This window comes from Mytilus trossulus, chromosome 6 (genome assembly GCF_036588685.1).
Source record: "Mytilus trossulus isolate FHL-02 chromosome 6, PNRI_Mtr1.1.1.hap1, whole genome shotgun sequence".
NCBI lineage: Eukaryota > Metazoa > Mollusca > Bivalvia > Mytilida > Mytilidae > Mytilus > Mytilus trossulus.
This window is the reverse complement of record NC_086378.1, coordinates 53,397,679-53,412,633: the sequence shown is the minus strand read 5'-3', so window position 1 is coordinate 53,412,633 and position 14,955 is coordinate 53,397,679. Positions and strand designations below refer to the sequence as shown.

The 14,955-nt window shown below is 31.1% G+C and overlaps 1 protein-coding gene across 1 annotated transcript; it reads right to left on the bottom strand.

Moving 5' to 3' along the window:
- Positions 1-3,746: 3,746 nt before the first annotated feature.
- LOC134721525 (large neutral amino acids transporter small subunit 2-like) lies at positions 3,747-13,306 on the bottom strand. The gene is made up of 10 exons (XM_063584607.1): positions 12,687-13,306; positions 10,371-10,496; positions 9,586-9,685; positions 8,594-8,638; positions 8,071-8,194; positions 7,719-7,822; positions 7,180-7,276; positions 6,291-6,440; positions 4,826-5,003; positions 3,747-4,277 (listed from the first exon to the last, which is right to left on the bottom strand). The coding sequence occupies exons 1-10, from the start codon at positions 13,159-13,161 to the stop codon at positions 4,225-4,227; spliced, it is 1,452 nt and encodes a 483-aa protein (XP_063440677.1). The 5' UTR covers positions 13,162-13,306; the 3' UTR covers positions 3,747-4,224.
- Between the last annotated feature and the right edge of the window lie 1,649 nt (positions 13,307-14,955).

Sequence of the window (14,955 nt, the reverse complement as noted above, 5' to 3'; positions counted from 1 at the left end):
AATTTTATGATTTTTTTTTTAATTAAGTGCATGCATTAATTTATAAAAAAAATTCAATAAATAGTTATTATTATCAATATTTCTTTGCTAAAACATGAATGATAAATGATCAAATTGTGTAACTAGAACACATTTTTAGAAAGATGAAAAGAATAATATTTTTTTGTCAAGTCTGAGCTTTTTGATTAGTAAACATACAAGTAAACATACACATAAACTTACATTAAAAGTACTAGTAAACTTGCAAATCAACATAAAAATAACATATCTTATTACATCAGCACTAAACAGTAAAAAAAATCAAAGCACCATATGCTGATATAAACATTTTTTAATAATAACAAATTGTCAAAAATATTCATGTTATTTACAATGTTTACAAAACAAACAGTAAATTCAAAAACAAAAGAAACAAAAATGCTCTCAATAAAATCAAATATACCAGTTACTGAATAAAAATACAACTCCTTTTCGAGGGACCATTAACTCACAAAATAAATGATATTTATTTTGTTGCACCAGATATGCATTTCTTCAAATAATCAAATTCGTTTTGGTCATGTTCAAAGTTGTGTAAATTCTTATTGAAGTTTGAAGATTAAATAAACTATACGACCACTAAAAACTTCTCACTTCTGTCAATAACAAAACAATTTCTTTATTAAACCATAACAACTGAAATGTGTTAATTACTGTACAGCACAAACAAACAAATAACGTGTTAAAAATAAATATCTTCAATCAGTGCTGTTGCACTATTCTCCAAAGTAAGCCCATTTTGGACATTTTGTCAAAATATGATGATTTTTTGCTACCGGTAATTTCAGACCTAAAAGCTTTAGGAAAACCTTGGCCACCACCTACAATTCAAAATGTTTCAAATTTTGATATAGATCAATATCAATATCAAAACTTGTTTGGATCGTGGATGGTGGCCAAGGTTAATTATGCCAAAAACAATTAAAATTTTGGAAAATAATTACTAAAATTGACCTGAAAACAAAAATAATGTTTATTTAAGGGTCATAGTTTCAAAAATTTGAAAGGAAAGTGCCAAAAAAATATATTTTTGTCTTAATAGTATTATCACAAATATTTCTATGTGACATTTGTAATTTTTGGCCAGAATTTAAAAACATAAAAAAAATTCAACCCTTCATGAACTTTCTCCTTTAATATGTACTGGATAGTCTAAAAAAGTAACACTGATAAGGAACAAATTATAAATGTCTAAAGATTTGCACAACTGTATACATGATATATATAAATGTCTTAAAACAAAAATGTATCTTTTAATAATAAAATGTTTAAAAATCAATATAAAAAATGTCATGACAAGGAGAACAGTCACATGGTGACTAATATTGCAATAGATTAACACAACAATTAAAATACATAACAAATTTACTCAAAAATGAAAATTACTATTATGATTTATAAAAAATATATCATAAGTATAAAACATCACTTAAAAAATGGCACAATACTCTCAATGTCTCATATCAGTAAACCAATACTGAAAAACTTTAACAAGAGGCTGTCACAGTGACAGTAAATCGGATTTTCCTGCAGAGGTGAAATCCTGAACATTTGAGCAAGTTTGGACATAACATTTTTGCTTAAAACAGCTCTTAATTTGGATTGTGTTTCAAAATTTGTTACAGCATAGGTTTGTTGAGTTGTCTCATTGGCGTTTATACAACATTTTCTTATATCTATTAATTAATTTCTGTTCAAAGGGCAATAACTTTAACCTTTTAAATTCAAGAACAGGAAAATTGAACTTGACCTTTATTAAGTCACAAGAAACAATATTTCTAAATTTGAACAAAAAATATCTTCAAAGGGTTTTCATGTAAATTAATAGAAACTATCTGGCAATATTTAAATAATAAAAATTTGATCAAAACATTTATTACTTAAATTGCCTCATTTCTGACCAATGGGGATCTCAGATATTTTTCAGATCATTTTTAAGGTCACCACTCTTGACCAGTCACTTTTGATAGTTCCCAAGGCTTTAAAATACGGGTTTAACCTTACCTCAATTCAGTAATATCTGCATGCAACTTATAAAAAAAAAATTGCAATTAATATTATAATTTCAGGAAAAGCTGCATGCTAATAAAGTTTGCAAAATTCAAATCTGCAATTTTTTATCTTTGCTAAATTATAAAAATATTATCAGCTCACACTTTTTTCAAAATTCAAAAACAGATATTGCATAAAAATCTGTAATTTTTCAGTATTTTTTTTCTTGAGCAAAGACATCAAATTTTGATATACTGATAAATGTTTCTGTGCATGTAAAGTGATGTTTTTCCAAATGATATGTCATTGTAAACAAATACTGTACACAAAGGGGGGTTGACTCAGTCTGCACTGTTAGCCACTAGTCCGATACCCCAGGCTAGTAAATATTGTTTTCGGACCAGTGAAAATTTTCAAATTTTATATAGTTATAGGAGCACTTCCTGCTATAGAGGGTCAAGACTAGTAGATGAAAAAGTTTTTGGCACAGATTGCTGATGTTAACATGGGATTTTGAGACAAGACTAGGAGAAGGATTTCCGTCCCCTTCATTCTTACACGAAAGACTTGTTAAATCATGATTGCTCATTTATCACATATACAACTTTTAACATCTTAATAACTGTCACATAAACTTAACAATATCCAAGACAACTAAACAATGACCAATGAACCATATAAAAATAAGGTCAAGGTCGGATGGACAATGCAAGGCAGACATGTACAGCTAACAATTCTTCCATACAACAAATATAGTTCACTTATTGCTTATAGATTAAGAAAAACAGACTAAAACACAAAAACTTAACACTGAGCAACATGAGCAATGAACCGTGAAAAGGAGGTCATGGTCAAATAAAACGTGCACAACTGACAATTAGATCATAAAATATTTCCATACACCAAATATAGTTGACCTATTGCATAAAGAATTAGAAAAAAAGACCAACACTCAAAAACTTAACTTTGACACACCTCACAATCATTCCATACACTAATATAGTAGACCAAAACACAAAACTGAACTATAACCACTGAACCATGAAAATGAGGTCAAGGTCAGATAACACCTGCCAGTTGGACATGTACACCTTACAATCATTCCATACACCAAATATAGTAGACCTATTGCATACAGTATAAGAAAAACAGACCAAAACACAAAAACTTAACTATAACCACTGAACCATGAAAATGAGGTCAAGGTCAGATAACACCTGCCAGTTGGACATGTACACCTTACAGTCCTTCCATACAGCAAATATACAAGACCTATTGCTTATAGTATCTGAGTTATGGACTTGACCACCAAAACTTAACTTTGTTCACTGATACATGAAATGAGGTAGAGGTCAAGTAAAAACTGTCTGACGGGCATGAGGACATAGCAAGGTACACACATACCAAATATAGTTATCCTATAACTACTAATAAGAGAGAATTAAACATTACAAAAAATCTTAACTTTTTTTTCAAGTAGTCACTGAACCATGAAAATGAGGTCAAGGACATTGGCCTTGTGACTGACGGAAACTTCGTAACATGAGGCATCTATATACAAAGTATGAAGCATCCAGGTCTTCCACCTACTAAAATATAAAGCTTTTAAGAAGTGAGCTAGCACTGTCGCCGCCGTAGCCCCCAAATCACTATCCCTATGTCGAGCTTTCTGCAACTAAAGTTGCAGGCTCTACAAAAAATGACATATTGAAATTTTACATGAGTAAAATAGCAACCCATTGATTTATATATATTTAATGTATCAAAAAAGAGACCCATTCCAGTGGCATAATCTCTATATAGGGAGAGACCTCCTTGATAATGGCCTCCTCAGATTAAAAAACATCACACTAAACACATGCCCTAAACCATATTACATATCACAGAAAACGTATGACGCCCTAATCTGAATTTTACATCAAAGTAAACATAATTATGATGCCCTAATCTGAATTTTACATCAAAGTAAACATAATTGTGATGCCCTTATCTGAATGACACATCTCAGTTAACATATGATGTCCTTGTTTGAATAACACATATCCATAAACATATGTATCTGTACTCGAAATGACACATGGCTATACACATATGTAGCTATAGTATAGCTGCTATACTGAATGATATGTAACTACATGCATATGTTGCTATAACCTGAATGATATATTGCTATCAAAATTTGGCACTAATGAATCACTCTGATTTCCCTAATAAAAATGTCTTCTGTAATATCACTGTTGTTTTATCTGGAAATATAAATAATGGTAGATAATAGAAACATTATGTCATTGATTGGTTCAATTATCTTAATCGCATATTTTATTTAATCCAATAATTACCCATTTTAGTATATTCTTTCATTATCTTTTAAGATTTAATGGTCGAAAATTATCCTAATTAATGCTAATTTATAAGTCATTTTGTCTCTGGGGAATGTGGTGGAGATCTAGAATCCTTATTGACAATAATGATACCACATCTGCTGGTTTGCATACTGAAAATAATAAAAAATTAAAAAAATTTAGAACTTTGAAGGCTATATGGTTGCCTTTAATTTTTTACATCCACTTCATTTGAACTTTGGTGGATATTTGTCTCATAGGCAATCATACCACATCTCCTTATTTTTAAAATAAAAAACCTCTTAAGACAATATCCCTTAAAATATTTATTCGCAAACTAAAGAATTCTTCTTAATAAGTAATTCTGATCACGGGTTTAGTTATACCCCAAAATGATCTAGATAATTCATTGGTATCCTCATACAAACATTATAACATGAACTGGTACTTACATATTATATCGTTAAAAGATTTAGGTTTAGATTTCCATATAACACCAAACAGATATACTGGTACACCAGTGAAAAATAATACTAGAGCCATTCCTGTCCTAGTAGGCTCAGTTATTACACAGATTAGCAACATCACAAAGTTTATCACTAACATAACAATTGGAAGAGCAATGTTCACCTGAAAACATAAAATTTACACATTTGTATTTTGCATAGGTGTAGTTTTCAATATAAGTGCATTATTTGCCAACCTCCAATGGACATAAGCTTTCTGAGTACTCAATAAAATAAACTTCACACAAGAAGGGATTGAACTCTTAATCTAAGAGATTATAGTTCACCCCTTGGCAACTGGAGCCCTAGAGATAAAGGTCAGCTCTTAATTAGGATTATAAGATTTCTCCTAGTCTTCAAGAAAAACTTAACATATCTTTTAGATATTCTCTAATTGATATCTAGATGATTTATAACTGTTTTTTGCAATCAGACATGCCTTGTTTCTGCCTCCTCAAACATATTTTGATAAATAAATTGGGTGAAAAATCATTTGGCAACTTGGAATTGAACTTTTGCACAGATTTAGGTAGCAATACACAGTTAGAAGTTTAGTTTCGCATTATGGCCCCTGTGAATTTTTTAAATATGAAAGTTTTTGTACAATAAAATTGATTTTTAGATAATTGAAGAATAATATAGCCTTCTTAGTGGGTTTATATCAACATTTAGATTGATTTTAACATGTTTTATAGGCCATTTCTATGATTGACAGTCCGTAATTTCCTATCCGCACCGTTCATAGGTCCATAAATCATTGCAGTGTTTATCAATAAAGATTTTGCGCTTGATCTTTTCAATTCAATTTTATGGAAAAACGAGCAGGAAGGCATATGATTTTTTTTGGACCACTTGATAGAGATAAACCTATGGATTCAGGAAAGGTATCACTGTAATTCATTGAAATTTTCCTTTAGACCAAATTTTGGAGACTTTTGTGACATGTTCACCCCCCTTTTTTGCTATATTTTGTATCTAAGAAATGCAGATTGTTGCCATGGTTACACCCAAAAGGGATTATATTTCACCCTTATGACCATTAAAAATCAAATCTATGGAAGATTTTCTTTATCAAATGTTATTCATCTTTACAGAGCAGAGCCAATTATTGAATTACAAAGGAAATAAGAGAAGTTAAGTCTGGAATGTTACAACAATCAATAATTAGTATTTTGTAAAGCTCGAGATTTATAAAACTGACCACTTTGATACACATCTTAAACTTAAGATTAATTGAAAATGCCGGTGAAAATGGTTAGCATTTTAAATTATGTTTTTTTTTTTGAAATCTTATTCATTAAATATAAATTTTGTTGTAAGCTGAATTTGTTGGTGTTATCTATTGAAATCAATTGAATCTGAGCAAGAAACTTAACAAAAATGATTTCCTATACATTACAAACATACTTACTTTATAAGGCCTTTTCATTTCAGGACGGTACCTTCGTAGATACAGTAATGCTGACAAGACCATCAAAGTCATTATAATAGAGAATACTTGTATGTACTCAATAAACAGTACTAATCCACCACTAAACAGAAGAAATAGTGCTAGAAATGTCTGGAAAAAAAGTATGACTAATAATCCATGGATTGAAGATGTTGCTAGTTGAATGATTAATTGATGTTTAATACTGTCAACACTATTGCAATATTTCCTGTTGATCAGTTTTTATTTGTTGATGACAAGATGCTGTTGAAAGCAAGTAGATAAAAATAAATATATTGGGTAGTGGGATTTGAGCCTTCATAATTAGTTAAGTGATTAAAAAAATCATCAAAAATGAAGATTCCTTACCAAGCTTTTTGCAATTGTATTCTTGTGCTTGTTTTGTTTTTTTGGATGATCTTAATTTTGATCATGATTGGTTGTGGTCTGTTTAATTGTTCAGGGTTGATGATGATTGCTGTTATCCTTTTTCTTTTTTTATTTTTATTAATGCATTTTTTGATCTACATGTTTTTTGTGTATGTATTAAACTTCAGAGGAAACAAGCTATTAGGATAACCGTATGGTGATTGGTTTACTACTGAAGGCTGGAATTTTTTAAAGATGTTTAATTTCACAAATTGCATTGCTTGTGAGTGACTGTTGCAATGAAAATTACCAAAATTTAATTCTCATACTGTAAATCTGACAATAAATGAAAACTGATATCAAATTAACTAATATTCTAGAAATCATAGTATATATTATAAAGTTTACAATAAATTACTACTTTTAACTGATTAGAGTTAGTGCAGATCACCTTGTCCCTAAAACAAATTACAGAAAATTCTAATAGCTTATCTAAACTTACAATTGCTAAGATAGCTGCCCATGGTGTCAGAAATGTAGTTTGTAATGTCCCAAAAATAGAAGGAAAATGTCCATTTCTAGCTCCAGCAAACAAAACCCTGTCAAAAAAGTTACATCTTATAAAATAAAATTACCCTAACATGAAATATTTAATCGATTATGATGTTTGCTTTATTCAGTAACACTTATTTCATATGATATTTAGGATGATATGTCTTGGTTGAATATTTGTCGTTCAGATTGTTGTATATCAATATCAAAGTCATTATTAATTAGTCTTCAAAATATCCGTTAGACCCTTAAAACTAGTTTTATTTAAGAGTGCATTTAATATTTTAAAATAAAAAAGTGTCTCTCTTTTAAAAATAAAAAAAAAAAAATTAAAAAAAATTGTGTTCTCTGTAAAAGTTAAACATTTTTTCACATAAAGTCATCAAGGAAGGCTATAACATACAATGACACTTAAGGTTCAAATCAAAACATCTCTACAACATACATACCGGTAATGAAATGCATATAGCATAAGACTTCATTTCGTACCTTGAATGTCCCATTATTGATGCATTAAGTACACCAATACAACATAATCCAACCAATATTGTAATCACTGGAGTGAGAGGGCCATAAAAGTTCTGCATAAATAACTGAAATACAAGAAAAAATTGCTTAAAATTACAATTTACATAACAAGTAACGGTAAAGGTACAATGTGGGACCAAATTGTCTCTTAAATCAATCATATCTTTAAACAAAGTTTCTTTTTATTGTTTAATGCTGTGGGAAATGATTTTTGCAGACTATTGTATAAAAATAATCTTTTTTTTTCTTTCTTAATTTGGTTAATGTATTGCGTTTGACTTTTTTATTGTTTACTTTGGAATATATAACTTACAACAGCAACAGCATCAGATCTCAATAATTCTGTTGGACTCAGAACAGTAAAGAAGGCCACATTGGTTAATATATACACTATCATCACTATAAAAAATGTTATATAAACTGCTCTGGGTAAATCCCTGCAGAAACAAAAATATAGTAAACATTTTTATTAGATTGAGTAAAATAACAAAGAATCATTGAAAGAGAAATCACAATATACATGTCATCAAAGCATTATGTCTTACACAAAGTTCATGTGATTAGATGAAAAAAGTATTAAAATCTACACTGTATTGATGAAAAATACTGATTGCTTCAGTGTTTTTTCAAGTTTTTTCTATCTACAAATATTAATGTTGATCTAAATAAGTAAGGTTGTGCCATTTTCTGAAGTTGCCATCCTCAATGATATCCCTAGAGACTGGCCATAGACATTTCAATAAAGATTTATTTTAAACTTGCATGGCCACAATAGTGAATCAATGAAAATCCTTAATTAACACCTTAACCTGTTTAAAGATTCAATAGAAACTCACCTTGCTGGATTTTTAGTCTCTTCCATTAAACTACTAATAACTTGCCTGAAATGTAAAACCCATATTTTGAATTAGAAATAATCTTAAAACAAAGCTTGATTTCATCAATCATCAAAATAAACCTTGTGAGAGTATTGGTTGACCTATGTATTTCAAAGAATGTATAGTAATTTCAAGTAAACTTGATCAAATCCACTTGTATTTTTGTCCATCTGATGAGTAAAGCCTTTTTCAACTGATTTTTATTGTTCGTTCTTATGTTGTACTGCTATACCACTGTCCCAGGTTAGGGGGTGGTAAATAAATTCCTAACTGTATACATGTATGTGTCTTTCATTGAAAAATATACAGTTAGCAGTGGATGTGTCCTACGTAGGGTTTATCATGTTTATGCTGGCTCATTATTGCATTTTGCATTAAAAAAAATTGTTGTAAAAAAGCGAGAAAAAAAACATAAAAAATTGTGGCGAGAAAAAAAAATCATTGGGAAAAATTTATTGTGAAAGAATCATAACTGTGAGACATTATCCAATATGTTAATTTTTCTGGCTTTCTTTTTCCTGTATCGGTCAACAATCTGATTTTTAACCATGAACTGGTCGACTGAAAGTCATTGTAAATTAGATGATTGAAAAAAGGGTACAGCATTTGATAGCTATTTGCAATTTACTTATCAATAAATCTCTTTTAATCTAGAGGTTAAAAAAGGTTAAACGTCACTTAAATGATGTGTTTTTACATATATTCATTGCAAAGAATAAGTGCCTTGAGTTGGATACTTGATAAAAAATCTATGCACTACTGTTTAAAGCATAGTTATGGAATGAAAGAAAAAAAAATCAACAATATTTTATTCAAGGCCTTTAAGTAGCTAAGAAGTGAATTAAAGACAAATCCCAACCTACTCAACTATTGAATATGAAAATAAGAATTGGTACTACGACAACCACAATAAGGCCTTTTGGTTTAAAATCAAATTTTAAAATACTAACCAACCTCCATATGAAAATGTAGAGAAGAATGCAGCAAATGATATACTTCCCAAGTCTGTCTTAGAGTTGGCCATGATGTTCTCAAAATGATCTGTTTCACCTTGTTAAAAATAAAGTCAATGCTATTATACATGAATATGGTCATCTCACTACAATCATTGACATTGAAATCTGTCTAACATGTCTAAACTGGACTTAGGATTCTGACAGTTTGGATTTAACTGGTTACAAGTCATGCTAGTTCACACAGATTAAATTAGTGGAATACTCACTAAATTTTGAAATTATTATGAGGTTTTTATTAATGCAAATAATGCCACTGGGTGAGTATTGCAATAAAAAAAACTTGCATTTTGATATCTAATACATATATCTACATGTATCTGTGAATTGTCATGGAATCACAATAATCAATCTCAAACTTCTGTACATTCCTCAAAAATAGCAATAATAAATTCACCCAAAATTTCTGAATTAAAGTATCCTAAAGGCTTATCATTGCTCTAAAAACATTGTTTAAGAGTGAAACTTAAATAAGTGTCTTCTTTCCATACATCATGTACTTAAAGCCTTTTGAAGTATTTTTGTTTGTCAGGCAATGGGGCTAACAGACTTGTCTCAGGACTTACTTTTATATCTAATTCTTTATTCAATTTTCAATGTTATTTTCAAACCCAGAAAAAAATAAAGGTCATTAATAAAATTAACAGAAGATTGTATATATTTTCTTTTTATAAGATAAATACCAAATAATTTAATTAAATGTTTTAAATATGTATAGTTACCTCGTACCAGCTGTATAATTCCACAAACCACAATTAATAGTAGACCTATCACCTTGGTGGATGACAGAAATGTCTGTACCTTGGTTACATACTTCATATAGACACCATTTAAGGCCACAAATGTCACTTAGGAAATAAAAATAATGATATTATACTATTTCATATCATGCATATACCGGTAATTTAAATGTATTGCAATGCTCTTTGATTTATTTTTTTTATTGATTTTTTTTAAATCTATGCAATATGAAACTAGAGGCTTTAAAGAGCCTGTGTCGCTCACCTGGGTCTATGTGAATATTAAACAAAGGAAGCAGATGGATTCATGAAAAAAGTGTTTTGGCGATGGGGATGTGTTTGAACATCTTACTTTACTGACCATTCTTGCTGCTTACAATTATCTCTATATATAATAAACTTGGCCCAGTAGTTTCAGTGGAAAATGTTAGTAAACATTTACAAATTCTATGAAAATTGTTAAAAATTGACTATAAAGAACAATAACTCCTTAGGGGGTCAATTGACCATTTTGGTCATGTTGACTTATTTTAAGGTCTTACTTTGCTGTAAATTATTGCTGTTTACAGTTTATCTTTATCTATAATAATATTCAAGATAATAACCAAAAAGATCAAAATTTCCTTATAATTATCAATTCAGGAGAAGCAACCCAGGAATGGGTTGTCCAATTCATCTGAAAATTTCAGGGCAGATAGATCTTGACATGATAATCAATTTTACCCATGTCAGATTTGCTTTAAATGCTTTGGTTTTATGAATTATAAGCCAAAAACTACACCGGTCATGATGACTTATTTGTAAATCTTACTTAGCTAAACATAATGGCTGTTTACAGTTTATCTCTATCTATAATAATATTAAAGATAATAACCAAAAACAGTAAAATTTCCTTAAAATTACCAATTTAGGGACAGCAACCCAACAACTTGTTGTCTGATTCATCCTAAAATTTCAGGTCTTGACCTGATAAACAATTTAACTTCATGTCAGATTTTCTCTAAATGCTTTGGTTTTTGAGTTATAAGCCAAAAACTGCATTTTACCCCTATATTTTATTTTTAGACATGGCAGCCATCTTAGTTGGTTGGCGGGGTCACCGGACACATGTTTTAAACTAGATACCCCAATGATGTTTGTGGCCAAGTTTGGATTAATTTGGCCCAGTTGTTTCAGAGGAGAAGATTTTTGTAAAAGCTAACGATGACGAGGAAGGACGAGGACAGACGACGGACGCAAAGTGATCAGAAAAGCTCACTTGGCCCTTTGGGCCAGGTGAGCTAAAAATAGATGACAATGTCATTAACGTACATGCCTTCTACAATTATAAGATATCTCAATTCATTCTTTTTAATTGCATTTGAGCTAATATTTACATTGAATATTATCGATTTCAGAAACCTTTTAATTCTCAGCTATCCTTGGAAATTAATCATTTTGGTCTATATTAACTGTGTATGCAATTCATTAGTTCTAATAAGAATGTCTGCTTGTAAGGATTTTATATATATGTGTTTATTGGCACCCCTGTCATAATATGTATAACAATGTATAATGTCAGGAATTTTCAGTTTTCTACTGAAGTTTAATGGTTTTCTTCAGTTTTCTCCACCCATAAACACTGACAGCTGTGAAATGGCACATTAGTAATGAAAGTGGCGTTCTAGACCAAACAATCAATTCATTTTATATCATTGTTAATATAAGTCGTTGTGAGTTCGATGTGCAAAAAATCAAATGATAAAAAAAAAACATTCTGGAAAGATATCAATAATATGCAAGATGTCATTAATATTTGAACTGGCAATTTCATTTAACAAATTGTACATGTCTACTTTGACTCCAGGGTTCTCGCTAGGGATTTTTGAAGGCGATTCCAGGGACTCGTCATTTTTACCCATGCTGATTCCAACAGAAAGAAGAAAATATTTTATTCCAATATAATGTAATATTTTAGTCTCCATTCCCTAACAGAGCAATGAAATGACATTAACATGATTAAATTCAGATCACTTTTAAACTTTTGCTATTAAATGATGATATTTGTGTTTAACTGTGTTCAGTTTATACAAAATATTTCAATCTTGATGCATCTGTGGACTCACAAGTTTTGAAAATGGTGAGTCCAGACAGATTTTGATGAGTCCAGGACTCATGGACTCGCCTTAGTGAGAACCCTGAGCTCAAATAAAAAAACAAAAACACAAAACAGATATTGATCAACATGATCACAGATAATCATTGATAATCTGATAATGTATAGACAAAATAAAGATTTTAAAAATGTAATCTAATTACCTAATATCCATCCTCCTAAGATTTTAACACCTATCTCTGGTGGCCTACAAGTTGGAAAGAATGGTTGTAGAATGTAAACAGAAGCACCATATGAGACAAAGGCCCAGAAAGGTCCATTTATGAGAAGAAAATATCCCCATAACAACATGAAGGCAGGAAGTGGCCCAAATACATTGAGTATGTAAACATAAGGACCTCCAGAAAATGGAAACATTGTACCAAGTTCAGTGAAACACAATGCCAGACTTAAATTGATAAAACCACCCACTATCCACATAATTAAGGTCAGACCAACAGATCCTGTATTGGCTAAAATCATTGTTGGAGATATGAATATTGACACATGTCCAGTAACGGCTACCAAAATAGCCGTGCAGTGTAAAAGATTGATAGATTTTTTCATCTGAATTTTTTCAATGTGTATTCCAACTGCATCCTCGTCAACCGAGGGAACATCAATTTGTTGTCGCTCCATTGGGATCTGTTTTGATGACAACTCAAACAGACACCTGAGTTTTGATAAACAAATATGTAAGTGTTAGATAGAATATTTGGCTTAATGCATTTCTTGTCCTATGTGCATTAAATATAGAAAAGGAAACCTCTTGTTTGTGTTAAAAGAAAAATTTAAGAAACCGGAAGTTACTAAACTAAAATTTAAATCATACCGATCTAGATACATCAATATTCCGGATATTAGCTTACAGCTCACTTTTCAGAGTTGATCGAACTCTCAATAGGAGCAGGCAATGGAATAAATCAAAGAAGATATCTACCTTTCTCCCATCCCAACAATTTCAATTTGTACAAAGCTTAACCACTCTCATCACCACTCTATATATTCAATGTATAAAAAGACAAGAATCGTTGTCCCTTAGGCCTAGTACTCGGATGCCACACTTGCACTATCATTTTCTATGTTCACTATGTTTCTATGAAGGTGAACTTGGGATCAAAACGCTAATTTGGCATTAAAATTACAAATGTCATATAAAAGGGAATTAACATGCATGTGTACTAAGTTAATTGGACTTCAACTTAATGAAACACTACCTCAGTAACCAAAAACTTTAAATGAACCTGATGCGGGGCAGACGGACGGACGAACAGCTAGACGAACGAACGGACGCACAGACCAGAAAACATAATGCTCCTCTACTCTCGCAGGTGGGGCATAATAAGAAATAGATTATGACTGCCAATAAAACAACTCTCTACAAGCTGAGATTCAATACAGAAGGTGGCAGAGCTGAACTAGTTTGCTGTCGCCAACACCCCCTAAATGTCCTTATGACACATGTTCTTGTTTCGGTGTGCATGACGCTATTATCTAAAAATGTAGTCTTATGTTCTATGTAGTCAATAACTAATGTGGCATTAAACGCGATTACTTTAATTGAAGATTGTCGGCACAATAAAAACTTGTCAATGGCAGCAATTATTAAAAGTGTACCCTTTTGTTTTTACAATCTATGGCAATTTTAAAGAAAATCCACAGCCTTTCCCCATATACTCTTATATTTAACAATTATGCACTTAATGGAAGGTGAATCAATGAATGCAGTGCTAGCAATGATTACCATAAAACAAGTTTTGAAATAAAGATATTAGTTAATACGAGTACAAATATTAATATTCAAAATTTAATCATTGGCAGAACTGATGTTTGCAAACATAGAACAAAAATGAAAATACCACAAATTAAAAAAAAATGAAATGAATAAAATACAAAAACTCAGAAATACCTCAAGGAACCTACGTCAAGCTGCTTTGCATTGTTATTTATAACAAAACTTAAGTACCTAATATCCATCCTCCCAAGAGTTTTACACATATTTCTGGCGGTCTGCAAGTTGGAAAGAATGGCTGAAGAATGTACATTGACGCACCATAAGAAACAAAGGCCCAAAATGGACCTTGAACAAGTAGATACCAGTGGTGGATCCAGAACCTTTCCTAAGGGGGGGGGGGGGGGGGGGGGGGGGGGCGCTGACTGACCTGACTCCAGTCATGCTCCAGTGATTCCCTATATAAGCAACCAAATTTTTCCCACAAAAAGGGGGGCCGGCCCCCCAGGCCCCCCCCCCTGGATCCGCCTATGGATACGTTCCCCATAATACAAGAAATGAAGGTAACGGTCCAAAAACATGAAATATATATGCATATGATCCTCCTGCAAATGGAAACATTGCTGAAAGTTCCGTAAAACACATAGCCAGACACAGATTGATGAATCCACCTACAGCCCACATAATTAACGTAAGGCCAA